This window comes from Pleurodeles waltl, chromosome 2_2 (assembly GCF_031143425.1).
Source record: "Pleurodeles waltl isolate 20211129_DDA chromosome 2_2, aPleWal1.hap1.20221129, whole genome shotgun sequence".
In the NCBI taxonomy this organism is placed as follows: domain Eukaryota; kingdom Metazoa; phylum Chordata; class Amphibia; order Caudata; family Salamandridae; genus Pleurodeles; species Pleurodeles waltl.
Genome location: NC_090439.1, coordinates 870621813 through 870642005, shown reverse-complemented (window position 1 = coordinate 870642005; position 20193 = coordinate 870621813). Strand labels below are relative to the sequence as shown.

Here is a 20193-nt window from a genome sequence, read left to right as displayed (position 1 = left end):
AAATGCTGGGCACGCAAGGACCTCTGCAGCAGGTACATTTAAAACCATAAAATATTTATAAACAAGCGCCGCCCCCCTCCACCCTGAGCTCAGCACCAAGTGCGGCTGAATCAGTCACCCGCGTAAAGCCGGCCCGAGTCCTCTACCTGAGAGATGATGCGAGCTTTATTGTGTTGCAAGTAATTAGTTGGCCTTGACGGACAGAAACAACAAATAGAAGATCAATGAAAATATTCAACTGCAGTCAGGTAAACTTCTATTGGCCTGAATGAACAGCATTATAAGGCTAGAGTATAAGAAATCTCTGTTTTCAACTGCCTCAACTAAAATCCTGTGTCTAACAAGTTTGGGACTGTGAGTAATACACGAGTGCAAGTAGATCACGTTGCAAGTTATTATCTAGCATTATCTCTAACCAACAATTATGAAAATAATGTTCTGAATAGCTTAATGTAAACCAAATTTGTTAAAGTGGCAGCATAGTAGAGCAGTGGCGTAACGAAACTTGAGAGACCCCCTGCAAAGTCCCTGGAGCGGGCCCCCTCCTCCATGGACCCAGTCAGAGGCCTGCTGCCCGTGCACCATGTACAGTGCTGAGGAGGCCCCCCCGGAGTTCTGCCCCTCCCCATCCCCACCCCCACACACACTGCGGGGTGCTGCAGGGCCTTTGTTACACCACTGTAATAGAGATTAGGGAGGGCTGGTCGGCCTTCTTCAATTGGTATCTATCAGTAGTTGAGAATGAGCAGAAGTTTTCTGTCTCCCCGGATGAACCCCAAATCCTGCTCTATATCTCTTTGAAAAAACTAGGCTGAAGGTAACAGGTAAATGATTTTAAAAATATAGAAAAAGGGTGGTAATTGATATTTTGACCACCTCGCCCCTTCCCAAAATGGAAATGGAGACCACTTTATACCTGTGAATGAGTACTGCTATGTTCAAAAGGAAAGGACTGTCATTTTGATCATACATTTTCTCCAGCTTTTCCATTGCACAAGTTGTAAGATATCTTTTAGGTTTTATAGAATATCCCAATTGTAGGATCGTAGGAGACTCTTCTTGTGTTGTATGAAATAATAGGACTTCAGACATGGTAATATCACTGTATAGCTTCCTGCATATGGAAATCAAACGCTTTTAAAAGCCCACTCTGTATTATATGAACCTCCAAGCATCCTTCTCAATCCTTCATCCCTCCTTTAGCCACCCGATTCAACTAACAAACGCTCAGTACCACTAGTTAGTAAAAACATACTTTAATACTTCCCATTTACAAATCCATCCCTATCATTTTATCCCTACACCAAACTTTACTAAGCACTCATGAAATTAAGAGCACAAACCCAACACAACCAACACCTAACACAATCAATGCTCAAGAAAAACACACAAAAAAATCTTACTAACCCAATAACTACTAATCTTGGGTTCTGAAGTAATGTGCTACTCAGTGAAAAGGCACTTCAATACCTTGTCACTGGTTGCAAGTGCTATATAAATACATTTACAATTACAAGGAACCCTAGCAGCTTTGAGAAGTAGCACAGTGCCGTCTGCATACATTTTAAGGTTGACTATCTCAGAGTGGTGGAGATATCCTGATTACCAGTATTAAGATTAGCATACTTATTTTGTATTAATATGGTTAGAAACAGATTTACATTTCTTCATTAGTTGTAGTTATGGCTTTGAGGTGCTAGGGGTATCTGTTGATAAAATGATATTATTACCTATAGGCCTCGGGCATACCCATAGTCCTATTTGCAGGTTTTGAGCCACATTTCACACCAGATGCTGATTTAGATTGATGCCAAGTTGAAATGTATCACTTTAAATACCAAAGGCCTTAATGTACCATCGAAACGCTTTTTGGTTTTAAATATGTTTCATGAAGCTAAGAGTGACATTTGTATTGTAGAAGAAACCCATTTACTAAAAATGGTACTGATACTGAAAATGGTAGGTAGTGAGAATGGCAGATGTATAACATTGGTACTCAGGATGGATGGGGTAATAAACATACACTAAATCCAGCATTTATGCCCCAAACTCATAACAAGACAAATTATTGGAAACATCCGATCCATTTCCGAAGGTCACATCAGGGGCTGCCCCTCCACGAGACCGGAGGAGCGTCGCCCCACTAAGAAAAATGCCCCCAGAACGTAAAAATGAAATGGTAATAAACTTTCTCTATTACCATAGTATTTTTCAGCACTCTGGACTGCCGCCCGCCATGCGGTCACCGCCAAATGGCCGCACCGCGGATGCCATTCTGGCTTTCCCGCTGGGCCGGCGGGCGACCGCCAAAAGGCCGCCCGCCGGCCCAGCGGGAAAGCCCCTGCAACATAGAAGCCGGCTCCGAATGGAGCCGGCGGTGTTGCAGGGGTGCGACGGGTGCAGTAGCACCCGTCGCGATTTTCACTGTCTGCAAAGCAGACAGTGAAAATCTTCATGGGGCCCTGTTAGGGGGCCCCTGCACTGCCCATGCCAGTGGCATGGGCAGTGCAGGGGCCCCCAGGGGCCCCATGACACCCGTTCCCGCCATCCTGGTTCTGGCGGTGTAAACCGCCAGAAACAGGCTGGCGGGAAGGGGGTCGGAATTCCCATGGCGGCGCTGCAAGCAGCGCCGCCATGGAGGATTCCCTGGGCCAGGGGAAAACCGGCGGGAAACCGCCGGTTCCCCTTTTCTGACCGCGGCTTTACCGCCGCGGTCAGAATGGCCCTGGAAGCACCGCCAGCCTGTTGGCGGTGCTCCCGTTGCCCTATGACCGCCAGGGTTGGAATGAGGGCCTCTGTCTTGAACCGAGTGTCAGGACGAGGTGGGGCAAATGCTGCTGAGTGGCAGCAGTTTAAAGTCTTGCGATTGCCAGACTTACATGCACACTTTTCTCTAAACCAACTGCCTTAACCCCTTCGCTGCCAGGCCTTTTCCCCCCTTAGGCGTCAGGCCTTTTTTTGGCTATTTGGGGCAGTTCGCTCTTAGACCCTCACAACTTTTTGTCCACATAAGCTACCCACACCAAATTTGCGTCCTTTTTTTCCAACATCCTAGGGATTCTAGAGATACCCAGAGTTTGTGGGTTCCCCTGAAGGAGACCAAGAAATTAGCCAAAATACAGCAAATATTTCATATTTATTTTTTAAATAGGGAAAAAAAGGCTGCAGAAGAAGGCTTGTGTTTTTTCCCCTGAAAATGACATCAACAAATGGTTTGCGATGCTAAAATCAACATCTTCCCTGCTTTCAGGAACAGGCAGACTTGAATCAGAAAAACACATTTTTCAACACAATTTTGGCATTTTACTGGGACATATCCCATATGGATCCCGGAAAACATTTCTGAAAAATAGACAAAATTCTGAATTCAGCAAGGGGGCATTTGTATAGATCCTACAAGGTTTTCCTACAGAAAATAGCAGCTGAAATAAAACAATATTGAAATTGAGGTGAAGAAAAAAGCAATTTTTCTCCACGTTTTACTCTGTGACTTTCCTGAGATGTCAGATTTTTTAAAACAATATACTGTTACATCTGCTGGACTCTTCTGGTTGTGGGGATATATAGGGCTTGTAGGTTCATCAAGAACCCTAGGTACCCAGAGCCAATAAAGGAGCTGCACCTTGCAATGGGTTTTCATTCTGTACCGAGTATACAACAATTCATTTGGTGAAATACAGATATTAGGAAAACCTCATAATTTCCAAAATGGGCACAAGATAAGGTGTTGAGAAAAAGTGGTTATTTGCACATCTCTGAATTCCGGGGTCCCCATACTAGCATGTGAATTACAGGACATTTCTCAAATAGACGTTTTTTTTTTTACACACTGTCTTACATTTAGAAGGAAAAACTGTAGAGAAACACAAGGGGCAATAACACTTGTTCTGCTATTCTGTGTTCCCCCAAGTCTCCTGATACAAATGGTACCTCACTTGCGTGGGTAGGCCTAATGCCTGCAACAGGAAACATAACATGGACACATCACATTTTCCCAAAGAAAACTGACGTGTTTTTTGGAAAGTGCCTAGCTGTGAATTTTGGCCTCTAGCTCAGCTGGCACCTAGGAAAACCTACCAAACCTGTGCATTTTTTAAAACTAGACATTTAGGGGAATCCAAGATGAGGTGACTTGTGGGGCTCTCAGCAGGTTCTGTTACCCAGAATCCTTTGCAAACCTCAAAATTTGGCCAAATAAACACCTTTTCCTCATATTTCGGTGACAGAAAGTTCTGGAATCTAAGAGGAGCCATACATTTCCTTCCACCCAGCATTCCTCCAAGTCTCCTGATAAAAATGGTACCTCACTTGTGTGGGTAGGCTTAGCGCCCGCAACAGGAAATGCCCCAAAACACAACGTGGACACATCAAATGTTCCCAAAGAACACAGACCTGTTTTTTGCAAAGTGCCTAGCTGTGGATTTTGTCCTCTAGCTCAGCCGGCACCTAGGGAAATTTACCAAGCTTGTGCATTTTGTAACACTAGACACTTAGGGGAATCCAAGATGTTGTGACTTGTGGGGCTCTCACCATGTTCTGTTACCCAGAATCCTTTGCAAACCTCAAAATTTGGCCCAAAAAACACTTTTTCCTCACATTTCGGTGACAGAAAGTTCTGGAATCCGAGAGAGCTACAAATTTCCTTCGACCCAGCGTTCTCCCAAATCTCCCGATAAAAATTGTATCCCACTTGTGTGGGTAGGCCTAACACCCATGACAGGAAATGCCCTAAAACACGTGGACACATCACATTTTCCCAAAGAAAAAAAAGCAGTTTTTTGCAAAGTGCCTAGCTGTGTATTTTGCCTCTAGCTCAGCCGGCACCTAGGGAAACCTACCAAACTTGTGCATTTTTAAAAACTAGACACTTAGGGGAATCCAAGATGTTGTGACTTGTGGGGCTCTCACCAGGTTCTGTTACCCAGAATCCTTTGCAAACCTCAAAATTTGGCCCAAAAAACACTTTTCCCTCACATTTCGGTGACAGAAAGTTCTGGAATCCGAGTGGAGACACAAATTTCCTTCCACCCAGTGTTCCCCCAAATCTCCCAATAAAAATTGTACCTCACTTGTGTGGGTAGGCCTAGCACCCATGACAGGAAATGCCCCAAAACATGTGGACACATCACATTTTCCCAAAAGAAAACAACGCTGTTTTTTGCAAAGTGCCCAACTGTGGATTTTGGCCTCTAGCTCAGCCGGCACCTAGGGAAATCTACCAAACCTGTGCATTTTTTCTAAACTAGACACTTAGGGGAATCCAAGATGTTGTGACTTGTGGGGCTCTCACTAGGTTCTGTTACCCAGAATCCTTGCAAACCTCAAAATTTGGCCCAAAAAACACTTTTTCCTCACATTTCGGTGACAGAAAGTTCTGGAATCAAAGAGGAGCCACAAATTTCCTTCCACCCAGCATTCCCCCAAGTCTCCCGATAAAAATGGTACCTCACTTGTGTGGGTAGGCCTAGTGCCCGCGAAAGGAAACACCCCAAAACACTTTGTGGACACATCAAAATGATCAAACACTAAACTACCTATTTTTGCAGGGGGCCTGCCTTTTTGGTCCTGGGCTCAGCAGCCATATAGGGAAACTTACCAAACCCAAACGTTTCTGAAAACTAGATACTCGAGGGAATCCAAGGAGGTGTGACTTGCGTGGATCCCCCAATGTTTTCTTACCTAGAATCCTCAGCAAATCTCAAATTTAGCTAAAAAAAATAACATTTTTCCCAAATGTCTGTGTGGGATCACCTCACAGGGACAAATTTCCTACCACCCAACGTTCCCCTCAGTCTCCTGGTAAAAATGATACCTCATTTGTGTAGGTGGGCCAAGTGCCAATGCTGGGTGGTAGGAATTTTGTGGATTCCTGCAGATTCAGGAAGGTTCCATCACAAAAATGTGGGGAAAATGTGATTTCAAGCAAAGTTGGAGGTTTGCAGGGCATTGTGGGTAAGAAAATGGTGCGGGGTGCATTTGAAGCACACCACCCTGGAATCACCCAGATGTTTAGTTTTCAGATGTGTCTAGGTCTTGTGGATTTTTCTACATGGCAGCTTCCCAAAGTCCAAAAGGTGCAGCCCTCACCATTCCAAGTGGGACGATTTTGAGAGTTAGCCAAGCTCTCATGGTCCAAATGTAAAACCAAAACCCAAAATAATCAAAGTCCTCTTGCTTGCCGTCGGATAAGATGTTTTAGTGGGCAGGGGAGAGCAGAAAGACTGTTACCCCCTTCAGTTAGGGTGGGGGCAAAACCAGGCTCATACTGGTTGGTAGCCACCACCCCACTATTATTTTTTTTTTGTTATTCCCTGGTATCTAGTAGACTTTCTGCCCCCCCCCCAGGGTGTGGATCGGGGGTAATTGTCCCATCTGCCCACTGGTGGGCAGAACAACTTTGGCTCCATTTATTTGGGGTGGGGATATGGCCATACCCCCACCCTCTTATTTTGGAAACAAATATTCCCTGGTCTCTGATGGGCTTTCTGCCCCTCTTGGGGGCAGATGGGCCTTCCAAAAATAGGCTGATCTGCCCCAAGTGAGGCAGATATGGCCAACAGTAATGTGCCCCTATGGGGCTGCCCTCCCAAACAAAACACACACATACACACACACCAATCCCTGGTGTCTAAGTGGTTTCTGCCCCCCCCCCCGGGGCAGATTGGCCTAATAGAAATGGGCAGATCTGCCCCCAAGGGGAGCAGAAATAACCTAAAATAAATTTGCCCCACCCCAGGGGAGTGACCCTTGCCTAAGGGGTCGCTCCCCTTGTGTGAAATTGGCGCCAAAAAAATGCCTGGGGCCTAGTTGTTTCTGCCCCCCTTGGCAGATTGGCCTAATAAAAATAGGCCAATCTGCCCCCAAGGGGTGCAGAAATGGCCTAAAAACAATTTGCCCCCCCAGGGGAGCGATCCTTGCCTAAGGGGTCGCTCCCCACATATAAAAAAATAAAATAAACAAAATAAAATCCCTGGTGTCTAGGGTTTTCTGCCCCCCCACGGTGGCAAATCGGCCTAATTACAGTAGACCGATGTGCCCTAAAATAAATGTGCCCCCCCCCCCAGAGGAGTGACCCTTGCCTAAGGAGTCGCTCCCCTTGCGTGAAATTGGCGCAAAAAAAAAATGCCTGGGGCCTAGGGGTTTCTGCCCCCCCCGGCGTGGTGGGCAGAAAAGGCCTAAACATATTTTGCCCCCCTGGGGAATGGCCCTTGTTCAAGGGGCCGTTCCCCTTATGTGTAAATATTTTTTTTAAAAAATCCCTGGTGTCTAGTGGCATTTCTGCTGCCCGAACGCATCGCGATCGGGCAGCAGAAATGCTGAGAAAGACTTCAAAGGAGAGGAAAGGCCTTTCCTTTCCTTTGATGCCTCTCTCGGACCCACCATGTGATCGGAGGAGAAATGCTTGAAGCTGAGCTTCCAGCGATCGAGGGGTAGGCATCTGATGACCTCATCAGATGCCACGGGAGGGTCGGGGGGTAGGGGTGGAAGGGTAAGTGATTCCCCTTCAATCCCTGCCCAGGGGAGGGGGGTGGTTGGCCCTTGGGGGGATCGCTAGCTCATGAGATAAGGAAAGACGATAAGAGGGGGGCGCCCATCTTAACGTAAGTGTTGTTGTTTTATTTTTTATTTTACTATTATTGTACCCTCCTGCTATCCCCCATTGTAAATAAGAGCCATCCGTTTCTGGGTCACATACTAATTTGTGTGGACTTCAACACTGTGATGGAAAGACAGAGCCCCCACAAGAGCAGGCCCGGTGGTGTTGATCGTGGACTGGAGTAAACAAGGCCTTTCTTCTGCAGGATTGGTTAACATCTCGTGCCTCCAACACCTAGGTGATATAGATTATGCTTTTTTCTCTTCTGTGCGCAGGTTATACGAGACTGAGATTGGATATTTTGACCTCTCTGGCCACATCCTTGTTTCCTTAATGCTAACTACCTTAATTAACTTAACCGAAACAAAACAAGCATTTGCAATGCAATAGGTCTCGCATTTGCTTGAGTTCAAGCTATTGACGTTGTAAATGCATACCTAGACTTTTCTTGCCACATAAATTGGTCAGCCCTGGGGCATAATTTGGTCCTCTCTATCACATAATTCCGGTGGCCCTGCATATAACTAAAGCACTTCCATTTACCTTCTTCCTCTATCTGCAGAAAAAAATGAAAATATTGTCATTGTTTATTATTATTTTTTATATTATTATTTTGGGGTCCCCCCAACCTAGTGTTGGGATCCAGAGATGACTTGGACAGAAAGAGCACATTGTGCAGTGAGTTATGGGCAAAAATGTTTTTAAAAGAAATGCCCCGCAAAGCATTATGGGGCGAGTTTCCAAGTGCATCGACTATTGTAGTATCTTGAGTGTAATACTCACAACAGCTCATAGAGGGCACCACTATAAAAATAACATTTGTAAGAAACATGGTCATGTAACTAAATAGTCAGCCCCTAGAGAGCATAACCACATGAAAACAAAACGGCAGAAAGTAATGCATTGTAACCATATATTTAGCTCCTAGAGGGCGTAGTTTTTTACACATTTTCAGGCCTACCAGGCCTACTAGAACAATATTAGAAGCAAGGCCTCAAAACACAAAGGACTCCCAGCTGTAAAAGACGAGTTCCAGCCATTAGAGAGGTGAAAAAGACATTGAATGGTGGGAGCAGTTACTACTTTGGGGTTCTGCCAACCTAGTGTGGGGACCCAGAAATAACCTAGACAGAAAGACTGTGTTGTGCTGAACGTTTTGATTGTGGTCCCATTGTCCTAGGACCACCACATGGTGAGGTATAGGCAAAAATGTTTTGTAAAAGGAATGCTCCGCAAAGCATTATGTGGCAAGTTTCCGAGTGCAGCAAATATTGTAGTATCTTGACTGTAATGCTCCGAACAGCCCCTAGAGGACACCATAATAAAAAGAGCATTTTAAAGAAACATGGTCAAGGAACCATATAGTCAGCCCCTAGAGTGCATTACAACATGAAAACAGAATGGCAGAAAGTAATGCAGTGTAACCATTTATGTAACCCAAGAGGACATAGGGGGTTATTCTAACTTTGGAGGAAGTGGTAATCCGTCCCAAAAGTGACGGTAAAGTGACGGATATACCACCAGCCGTATTACGAGTCCATTATATCCTATGGAACTCGTAATACGGCTGGTGGTAAATCCGTCACATTTGGGACGGATTACCACCTCCTCCAAAGTTGGAATAACCCCCATAGTGTCTTATACATTTTCATGCCTAGCAGGCATGCTACAATACTATTACAAACAAGGCCCTTAAAACACAAACTATGCCCAGCTGTAAAACAAAAGTTCCAGCCATGAGAGAGGTTAAAAAGACATTGAATGGTGGGAGAGCTTACTATTTTGGGGTCCCCCCAACTCAGTGCGGGAACCCAGTGATGACCTAGACAGAAAGAGTTTGTTATGCTCAATGGTTTGGTTGTGGCCCCATCGAGTAGGACCACCACAGGCTGAGTTATGGTCAAAAATGTTTTGAAAAAGAAATGCCCCGCAAAGCATTATGGGGTGAGTTTCCCGAGTGCAGTGAATATTGTAGTATCGGCTCTCCCGCTGTGCCGGGAGAGGCACTTTGAGGATTTTGTGGTTTTTTTCTGTCTTAAATGCTCCAATTTGTATATTTTTCAACTGCTAAACTTGTTAAGTGGTTCTCATGTAAAGCGCTCCTCGGATCGAGGTTGCGCTATACGAAGCTTCACGTGGTCATGTAAAGCGATCCTCTGATCGAGTTCGGGCTCTAAAAAACTTTAAAAAATGAATTCTTAAATAAATGAAAAAGAACCCCCCTTCAGCTTGCAGCCTTTGTGCGCAGACGCAACAAAGAAACAGCGGCATGCCCAAAACAAGGAAGAAACAACATACGGCCATGCAGCACTAAGCGTTAAGGCAAAATAAAAAAGTAGTGTACCACAATAAGGTATAAGGCCGATCGTGCAATAATCCATGTAACAAGGTCAGTCTCCAAGGCGGTAACAAAGCAGCCTCATGGCGGGACAAATATAAATCATTTAACTACAAAATCAAGGGTATTTTGAAAGGTAGGCCAAGGAACCAATGAAAGAGATGGGCATGAGATGGGCGTGTTTCAAGCTCACAGATGTAGATGAACATGTGGAGAGAAAGCGCTTGCGCACTGCCTAGGCTCGACCTAAAAACAGAAGTTGATTTTGTATCTTAATACTTCAGGATGACTGTGCAGCCTTAGGTAGTCATAGAATGCAGCAGTGTCACTCAGAACACTGGGGAAGCTGTGGGAAATACTCAGGAGCCAATTATGAAAAAGGAGAGTGAACTGTGTAAGAGGAGTTGCAGAAAACATTGCATGAGGCACTTATATTAAACGTACATTTCATAGCCCTATGCTTTGTTCTCTCCTGTGGATATGTTACCTTTTTACAGTAGCACCTCAATCAAGAGAAAAAGCATACACACGCATCCAAAACAATGCTAGAGAATGATACCCAAGATGCGAATAGAAGGACCTCATGGGACTCATTAGAGACTATGGGCCTGATTACAACTTTGGAGGACAGTGTTAATCCGTCCCAAATGTGACGGATATACCACCTACCGTATTACGAGTCCATTATATCCTATGGAACTCGTAATACAGTAGGTGGTATATCCGTCACATTTGGGACGGATTAACACCGTCCTCCAAAGTTGTAATCAGGCCCTATATCTCAACCAACTCTTAATTGAACGGACTCAGCGTTTAGATATACCACTCATATTGAAGGCCAATTTAAAGAAAGGAAGATTTGAAAAAGAGGACAGATTCACTAAAAAATTGGTGTAGGCTGCTGGTGGTCCAGGCACATTGTTTTTGCACTTACATACAGACAAAGTAGAATATGCAATGTTCCTCATTACGCAGCCTACAGCAGGGAAACACAAAGTTCTCGCATGCTTGTCTGCAAATTGACAGCTACAATAACTTAAAATTAGAAGCGAGGAATGCTACTGGGATTCAGAGAAGAGATAACGAAGGCATCCGTTGACATAAGGCTCTGAAAGAATTTGTGAGGAAGCACGTAGATTTCTACCTGAGCACTCTTACATACAGATTAATGCCAGCATAATCCTCACACCAAACTCTATAAAGATTGAGGAAGTGATCTCTAGCATTGTGAAGTTTAAAGGTGACAAAGAATCTGGTTCTGATGACTACTCTTCTTTGTTCTATAAAACGTTCTGGGTATCGCTAGGCTCTATTCTTGCAAGAATGTCCAACCCACTTTCAAAGAAAGCTGCTCACACTTCTGTAAAAGGACTTTGACACAGGGTCAAATGTACCTCAGTGCAGAACTCCAAATCAATAATTATACAAGAAGCCTCAGTTCCAGTCAAGCCAATTTTCTTCTCATCTCAACCAAGAAGAAATCTTAAATTGGGGGTAGAGCATTGGCGGTGCCGGGCCACTGCTGCGGAACTCCCTGCCAGCCTCTGGAGCGCAGATTTTGAATCCAGCACACTTGCAGGAAGAAGATGGATAGCCTCATATTTTGAAACTTCCTTGCACACCAAGAAAGCTATTAACTGTTTTTCTTTCACACATTTTTTCTTCTTCGCATTACCTATGTTTTTTCAAGGCCTTCATACATCCCCATCATTAATGTAGCATCCTCTGAAGTAATTAATCTTCCTGCACGCAGTGCACTACCCAAAGTGAACATATGCATAGAGATTTTTAGAACCATCTGATGCTTTAATAAACACTGATTAAAAGCTTGGATTAGAATGAAATATTTTGGCAGGACATTTGGGAGGTCAAATGAACTTACAGCATAGGCGGGATCCCCAGAGTATGCGAAAAAAGTGAATGCCTGATTATACTTGAGTCTAGGGGGTAAATGTGTACTTTGTTGCAGATAAAAATAAGGTATAATAAAAATAATGGTATAACCTACCATTAATGGGGGACGAAACTGTATTCTGCCACTGCCCTTTCATGTGCAGATGTTCCTTTCAGCTCTATTGGATGTACTAATTTTACCTGTAACGCTGTCCTCAGTTGGTTGTTCAAAAGTGGAGGAATTAGGGGATACAAGAAGCAGCCACAGCTAAAAGGGATATTGCGCTAAAATGGACACCCAGGGGCGCATTAATTAGTGCTTGATTTGTGCTTGTTGTTTCCGGTGCGGAAAACTGGCACTTATTTTTTAGGGCTGGTGCTTATTTTTCTGCCTCAAGCATTTACTGCGAGCACGAGACATATATGGGAAAGATGGAGGAAGAGAAAAACGAAAAAGCATCACAATGGGAGAAAGCAGAAAGCTGCAAGAATGAGCTGGAGAGGCAGGAAGTGGCTGTAAATGGATTGAAGAGGCCCGAGATGGCTTCAGGATTACGTACTTCAGTATTCTGTGCTGGCACATTTAATTGCAGCAGCCACATGTTTAAGAAGAGGGCTTTGGGCACTGGCACGTTTTTATTTGCAAATTAAGCACTGAGAGGCACACCCCTCCTGCAGGAATGGAGATGTGGGTTGAGCAACTCTAACTATTTAGAAAGAGATGTAAAGGCCAGAGGACGTCCCAATAAATTCAAGGTCTGAGGCGCTTGGTGGATTTACTCTCGTATCTATGATTTATAGGCACAAATATTCCTCCTTCTCCTTTGCTCTCCTTGTACCAACAGGACAGCGAGTCCTTGCACTCCAAGAAAGACAACAAAACACACACACACGTGCACGCGTGCTCGCGCACAGGCTATGTTTTAGATCCTGTACTGGGTATAAAAAGGTGATTAATTGCTCAACTTACCAATGTAGCTAAACGTTGGGACATTGCTACAAATAATAAGACCGTGGCTACTACATGGTATGTTGCATTTTAAGTTATACCCCCATGATCCCATCTCCATTCATAAATGAAACCATGGCAATGCAGGGAAATAACCTCACAAATAAATTGACTCGGTTCATTTTTTAATGACACAGCTCCTCCATTTCAAAGTGAAAGCCCAGTCACCTCCTGCAAACCCAAATGAATCAATGTAGAACAAATTCCAGCCAGTTAAGTCTTAAAAGTGTCGAGTTATTGCTCATCTCTGTTAGTACACAGGTTCATTGGTCTCTAGATTGTCTGTGCTACTTTGAGATCACATCCCAATATGCTCTTCAAAAAGAAATCCTTGTGTATTGAATGTAAGGCTTATTCCACTGCAGAAAAAAACCATAACCTCGCTTCTGGCAGCTGCTCTGCCCCTACATTCGAAACCTACTTTGAAGTAATTAAATCCGCTATTGCCAGTGATTATGAATGACATTCAGGGATTAGTTACATATTGACTTTTGAAACATTGCCAAATATAACACAGCACAGTTCTCTCAGAACATTTCCTAAAGAATGCTGGTGGAATATTGCTCATTTTCTAGCACATTTAATGACGTGAAACACAGTTGTCACATAAGTTGCTCTTGGGAATACTGCTTTCCTAAAAATAAACGTTTCACCTTTGGAACTGTTACCTGAACCGAGACGCAAGCCATGCATTCTGCACTCGCCCAGAGGACAAGTTAAAAATAATGGGTCTACCCAATGTCACTAGAACCTGGCATAATATACATATCTCGTCGGGCAGTGCTTACTTTGGGGTCATTTGTGGTTATTCTGATTTCGAGAACAACTAAATAGTGGCTCCTGGACATAATCATATGAGCAACAAATAGCAAAATGAATACATTATGAAAAAAGAACAAGCAAATGTATGCTTTCATGTTAAAATATATATATATATATATATATATATATATATATATATATATAGAGAGAGAGAGAGAGAGAGAGAGAGAGAGAGAGAGAGAGAGAGAGAGATAGATATATGAAAAGTAAGGTGCTACTTATGAAAGTGAAGATTGTAGTATGAAATATTGAGGGGAATATCAAGGTCACACAATATTGTGACCAACATATGGATGATCAAAATATCAAGAAGGTAGAGAAGTCCACACACAGAGAGGTATAGCTTTACTATTCTTAACCCCACAGAAATGTACTTTGAAGATATGAATCGTCAAGGTATGCACATGTGGAGTTACTTACAGATAATATAAACAGACCTACTTGTCAATATTTGGGTCCTCGAGATTCTGGTCACGATATGGTATGACCTTGAAATTCCCTCCTCAGTATTTCGAAACTACACCCTAAATGAAGTGATGGTGCAGTGCTCATGTGATTGACACATGCAATGGTATGAGCAACAGATATAGCACAAAACAAATTCCATGGCTTGCAGCAATTTTAAGTATAAATAAATCACATTGATTTCACTAATTGTCTCCTGAAGAGACAGTCCAAGGTAATGGCACGTTCGAGATGGCACATCCCAGCATGAGCTTGTTTGTAGAGTCTTCATCAGGGCAGGGTCGACGGCATTACTTACTTAACACCCCTTAAATTATTAATAGAAGGAAGAATGTGCCCAAAGTAGTACTTAAAACATAAGAAGCTGAGTTAAGTGGTAATCGAGGTCAACTGAACCCTGAAAGCTTCCAGAGTAGGCACGCTTTGAGTGCAGTGCACTGTCACTGTCCAGAGAATGAGACACAGTGATGGAGACGTCTTCCCTGGAGAGGGAGGGTGCAGTCTAGCCCTAGGCTTACGGGCTTGCTTGGGGTGTCCCTGTAAAGAATAACGTCTTTGTAGCGAAGAACAAGGTCTAGAAACAACTCCTGTATGAAGAGAAGAGGTACAGTAGATTACCTACAACAGTTCGCTATATAAATATGTGCGATTATCATATGATCTTTGGTCCACGCATTCTATTCTTCACAAGAAGGCCTTGCCCGTAGTTCAAGAATGTATTTTCATTCTCGAAAATCAAGCTAAGCATCCTTCCTATAAATTGTATGCAGGGGTACTGCCGATTACTTGCTCCAGTGTTTAGTTCTAATTCCGGTCCAACCTAGTGCACTTGTTTTTATTCCATGCTGTGTTTTTAATCACTTATGAATTTACTAGAAGTTCATGACCTTTTCTCTTTCTATGAAAAAGGCGCCCTACTTCTTTACTTGAGTTGCCCTAGCACATTCCCTGTTTCCATGTTCACCAGATCAGTGATCTACTCATGACTGAGCCAGGAAAGCTTGCTTCTTCAATCATTTTCCAGTTGCACTATGACATATATGTTGCATTTAGACAACCCAGGAGACTCCTTAGGAAAGTCCCCCACAGGGAGACAGTGGGAGGGGCGATGAGTGACCCCCACTGACTTGGAATCCATGTGCTTGAGCTGTGCTTGGGACTGTGAACTAGTCACTTTGTATTAAGAAAACCCTGCTGTGGTGAGGGTAACAACACAAACCTGGAGGCTGCACAGTTTGAACTTGTAGCACCCACAAATGTGCTGTACATTTCAGAGTGCTCTTGTGTGTGCTGCAGAGGGAGTGCACACGGTTCCTGGAGTACACAGTGCCTTTCGCTCGGAAAACCAGATAACCTCCCACTTCGAAGACTGTTTTAACTAAAGTAGGAGGAAAATGGCCTGGAATATCCAAGGGCAAGAGGAGCAGAGCCATCCGGCCTGTCATCCCCACTGCCATTCCATGCTCTTGCCATCACTGTCCATCCCCTGGCCTGGGGACTATCATCGATCCTCAGTGCAGGGCCCCGGGAGCAGCACTGTCACACATTGCACTGGTTAGATTGGTCCTCCTCGCCACCCCCAGGTTTGAGACCTGGACCTCAGGTCAGTAGACTTGGAGATGACCTCAGTATTGCCGCTTTCCATTCAAGAGAGGAGAAATCCAGAAGAGGTTATATGCATTATGTCAACAGAAGAGTTGTGTGTCCGTGGTTCTTTAGTAACATCCTAGGGACAGGTGGGGCAAAAAAAAACCATCTTTTTGTAAACAGCATAAGTTTCGTTTTCTAGCAAATACAGTGACGAGGAAGCTTAGAACTGGGTCTAAAGAGAATTACACATGAGTATTTTAAGCACTATCAATTCCAGTTTGTGAAAAGGGAAGCCACAGTCAAAAAATGCCTCTCTTTGCCCCTCTGCAGACAACTTTACTAGTTCTAAGGATACGCTATTCTTTTTGCCCTGTGAGCTCCATAATTGTGAATTCAAGCTTTCAGTTGTTAGGTGAGTTGGAAAGACAACTGTGTGCCCTACCTGGTCCCTGGCATGTCCCACACAGACTGAATCTTCTAAATGTGCCTCCCGGGGTGATCTTCATTGTGCTAGCAGGTTAACAACACATTGATAAGTCATTTCAGGTATGACGTTTTCCTGTTGAATAGAAGTAGCGCTTAGTTTGGGTTTGAAATGTAAATTAAGGTCTAAGCTGTACAATGAAGACTGACATTTCGGCACAGTATACCACACAGTACACTGTGCATGTACATTATGTATGTATGTATGCTTCGTGAGTCACTTGGGTATCAGAGGTCAAGACAACTGAACGCTAGGCACTCTTAAGACTTTCCTGGATGCTATAGGAAATCAATCAAGTGCTAATTAATAGAGCATCTTGACATAGATTGAACGCTCAGCTGACAGTGAGCCCAATTACACACATTCTCGCCTGCACACGTGAGGGCCAAGTGCGTGCTTCATCATTCACAGTCCTCATAATTATATTTCAGAAATCCTCGCATCTTCGACTGGCTAAGATACCTGACCCCAGAGCGTATTACAAGAGCAAGGGATGGTGGTCCGGAGTCCTCCTGATGGCGGCCGGGGAGCTGGGAGTCTTCATGGCCTACGGACTCGCCCCTGTCACGCTTATTGCTCCCTTGGGATGCGTCTCCGTTATAGGTGAGAAGCTCTTCGTCACTTTTTTCCGTCCTATGTTGGTTTTGATGCAATTTTAAGTAAGACAATACCAGAAAGCATAAGACAAATGAGTTACTGTTTTTCTCTACCGCAGCTGCTCATTTTCTCTTCGGTTTTTGTTATAATATCAGACAGCATATGGACATTTGCCACACAGGGGTCATGTAACTGTGTAATTAAAACCATTTATTTTCTCTATAGGTTATTTCTGAATTTTTGAAATCTGTAAAGAAATTCAACCATGTCGCTTAGAAGAAAAATAATGCACTGATCCCTATCAAAACAAACATTGGCAAAGCCAATAGTTCTCACCTATAAAACCTATTGACTTTGCCCTTTTTTAGCTATACTGCATGCAGCATCACTTAACAAAACAGACTTGATGATGCAGCCGGAAACATGCGCTCTCATGTAATGCTTAAACAAAAAGAAAAACAGTTGTTCTGTTTTTTAAAGCAAGCAGGGGAAGCATAGTAGCCAGCCAATCAAGTAGATGGGAAAGCGGCTATGCTCCAGGAGAGGGACAAATACAAGATGGACAGCTTTAAACAACAAAAGCCATCCAATAGAAAGCAAGCAAATAGGAGTAATAGTAAAGGCAACCAATGGTAAGCAATGGGTGGGCTTCAAGCCCCTCCTATTCTTAGTACCCCCACAATATGTATTTCGCAACCGAATGGCTTCCTCTGTCTGGTCGGCCCGACCTAAAAAGTTAGATTTTTTTATTCTTCCTATGGTACGTCTGGAGTTAGACATATGCTGAAGTGCTGAATTATATGCCGATGCAATTTATGCCTGTTTAACACTAGCAATGATCAGGAACGGAGGACAAATTGTTCTTGTTTTGGTTTGCACAGAAAGTTAGTAGCACTTTTAAGCTTTTTGTAACTGCCCACACACAGAATAAACAATCATTGAAAAGCCAAAGATTTGCTTTTAATGTTCTTAATGTCCTGGTGTCTCCATGTATTAGCACATAAAAGCCACAACTATATACTTTACCAACGCTTGTTATGTAGGTCACCTGTACTTCTGGTTTCTTATACACAAGCAAAACAAAGAAGACACAAAAGCCTGTTTGTATTTGCTATAGAGTAATGTCTTCATACTTTAATGTTTGAATGTATCTCTTTATTTGATTTCATGGACTGCAATGTAGAACAAGTATTAGCACCGGCAATAGGTATGGGTTTATTGTGCTAACATATGTAGCATTAGCAGAGCATTACCACTTTAAGTTAGACATACTGGAAGGAGCTTGCAGGAGCAGAGAGGGAAGGCTAACTTTGTAAAGTAGTCCCTCATGCAGTTCAAGGCAAGCACTCCAAAAAAGTACAAGAATACACCATTGTAGCCAGTAGCATTATGTAAGTAATGAATACACCACTGGAGAGAGGAAGGATGTGATTGACAAAGTCTCAAGCAAATGGCCGATAGGGGCTGGTCAAAGATAGCCAATGATTGAAAGGGGTGAACCCAAAGCCCACTCTATATATATTGTTTGCAGTAGGTCTGTTTGACAGCTGTGCTCTCAAAACGCAGACATAGAACTTATTGTTTCCATTCAGCATCCATGTGTGACATAAAAGATTTAGTGAAACAGAAAAGTGTGATGATTTACTGTAGTTCTGAGATGTAAAATAGCCTGTCATGCATTGCTATGGAAGGACTTTCTAAGAGGTAAAACCATACACCACACAGTCAACAGCATACGTTTGAGATGTTTAATACTTTGAAGCTGTAGGAAGCTGGCTCTGTATATACTATATCAAGATGAGATAATGGCCCTCATTATGACATTGGCGGAAAATCCCGCTTACCGCCAGGCTGACTGCCGCCAACCTACGGCCGCCGCCGTGGACAGCCGCTCACCATATAAATCACACACACCAATCCGTCACTATTCAGCCATATACAAAATTCCGCCAGGCCAAAGGTCAGTGATAAGCTGGCGGTATCCAAACCCACACCGTTACGCCAACAGGACAACGCCCATCACATTATGACCCAAGAATCACCACGGTGGACATTCAATGGCAATAAATCATTGACGGTACATACCACTGCGCTCAAAATACACACACTCAAACAAAACAACACCACATTGGACAATTTAAACAACACACACCTGACACCCATTCACACACCACACCCACACACCCATACCACTACAAAACACACACCCATATTACCCACAACCCTTTACCAGTACAAACCATTGGCACGAGACAGACACCACGACCGCAGACAAGACCAGAGCCACACACCACCATCACCTATACACCACCCACACACCTTACATCACACACCCCAACACATCACCCTACACACCCTCACCCACACTACTCACACAACACCCATGGCACCACAAAGACACCCCCCGATTCTCAGAGGAGGAGCTAAGAGTCATGGTGGAGGAAATCATCCGGGTAGAGGCACAGTTATTTGGAGCACAGGTGCAGCAGATATCCATTGCTAGGAAGATGGAGCTATGGCGGAGGATCGTTGACAGGGTCAACGTTGTGGGACAGCACCCCAGAACCAGGGATGACATCAAGAAGCGGTGGAAGGACTTAAGGGGGAAGGTATGTTCCATTGCAACAAGACACTAACTCACTGTACAGAGGACTGGCGGTGGACCCCAACCTCCTCCCCCACAACTAACAACATGGGAGGAGCAAGTCTTGGCAATTATGCATCTTGAGGGCCTGGAAGGTGTAGCAGGAGGACTGGACTCTGGTAAGTCAACTCTCTATTACTATCAAGCCCCTACATGCATGACATCACATACCCCCACCCTCACTCCCATCACTCCACCACCTCCCACACACCCAACCATCACATCTCACCCATCCCGATGCCAAGCCCTACATGCACCACCAATGCATGGACACCACTCACAGCCCTGCATGGACACCTATCACTAAAACATGCACACTAGAGAGAATCAGCTAGCCCACCACACACCAACTCACACAAGTGAAAGCTGCCAGGGCGAATACAACCAAAGAGGGCAACCCACTGATGCACAATATGTGACACACAGAAACAATAACACTGCATTTACATCCCCACATGTACCCCAGCCAATGTCAGCAGAGAAGAGGTGCTACCAATATCCAGTCCCCCCACAGAAGAGGCCCACAGTGATGACAGAGACTCTGGTTGCCTGGATCTGGATGACCAACCTGGCCCATCAGGGACCTCTGGACAGTCGGTTAACCAGCCGCAGTCACACACCACCACAGAGCCTCCCCCCTCAGGAAACATCACCACAGCAGCCACCCAGCATACCCATACCTCTGTCCCCAGGACACGTCAATCAGCAGTGTGTCCACCACTACAGGGACCCCAGGGCACACCTCGCCCCCAAG

The 20193-nt window shown here is 44.2% G+C and overlaps 1 protein-coding gene across 4 annotated transcripts in view; it reads left to right on the top strand.

The window, feature by feature from the left end:
• The window catches only part of NIPAL2 (NIPA like domain containing 2), a 433718-nt gene that overhangs the window by 143448 nt on the left and 270077 nt on the right, over window positions 1-20193 (top strand). For all 4 annotated transcript variants that reach the window (XM_069220538.1, XM_069220535.1, XM_069220536.1 and 1 more), the window contains exon 3: window positions 16630-16801. In XM_069220538.1, the coding sequence (XP_069076639.1) occupies window positions 16714-16801 (88 nt within the window). In that variant the 5' untranslated portion in view covers window positions 16630-16713. The remainder of the gene's footprint in view (window positions 1-16629; window positions 16802-20193) is intronic.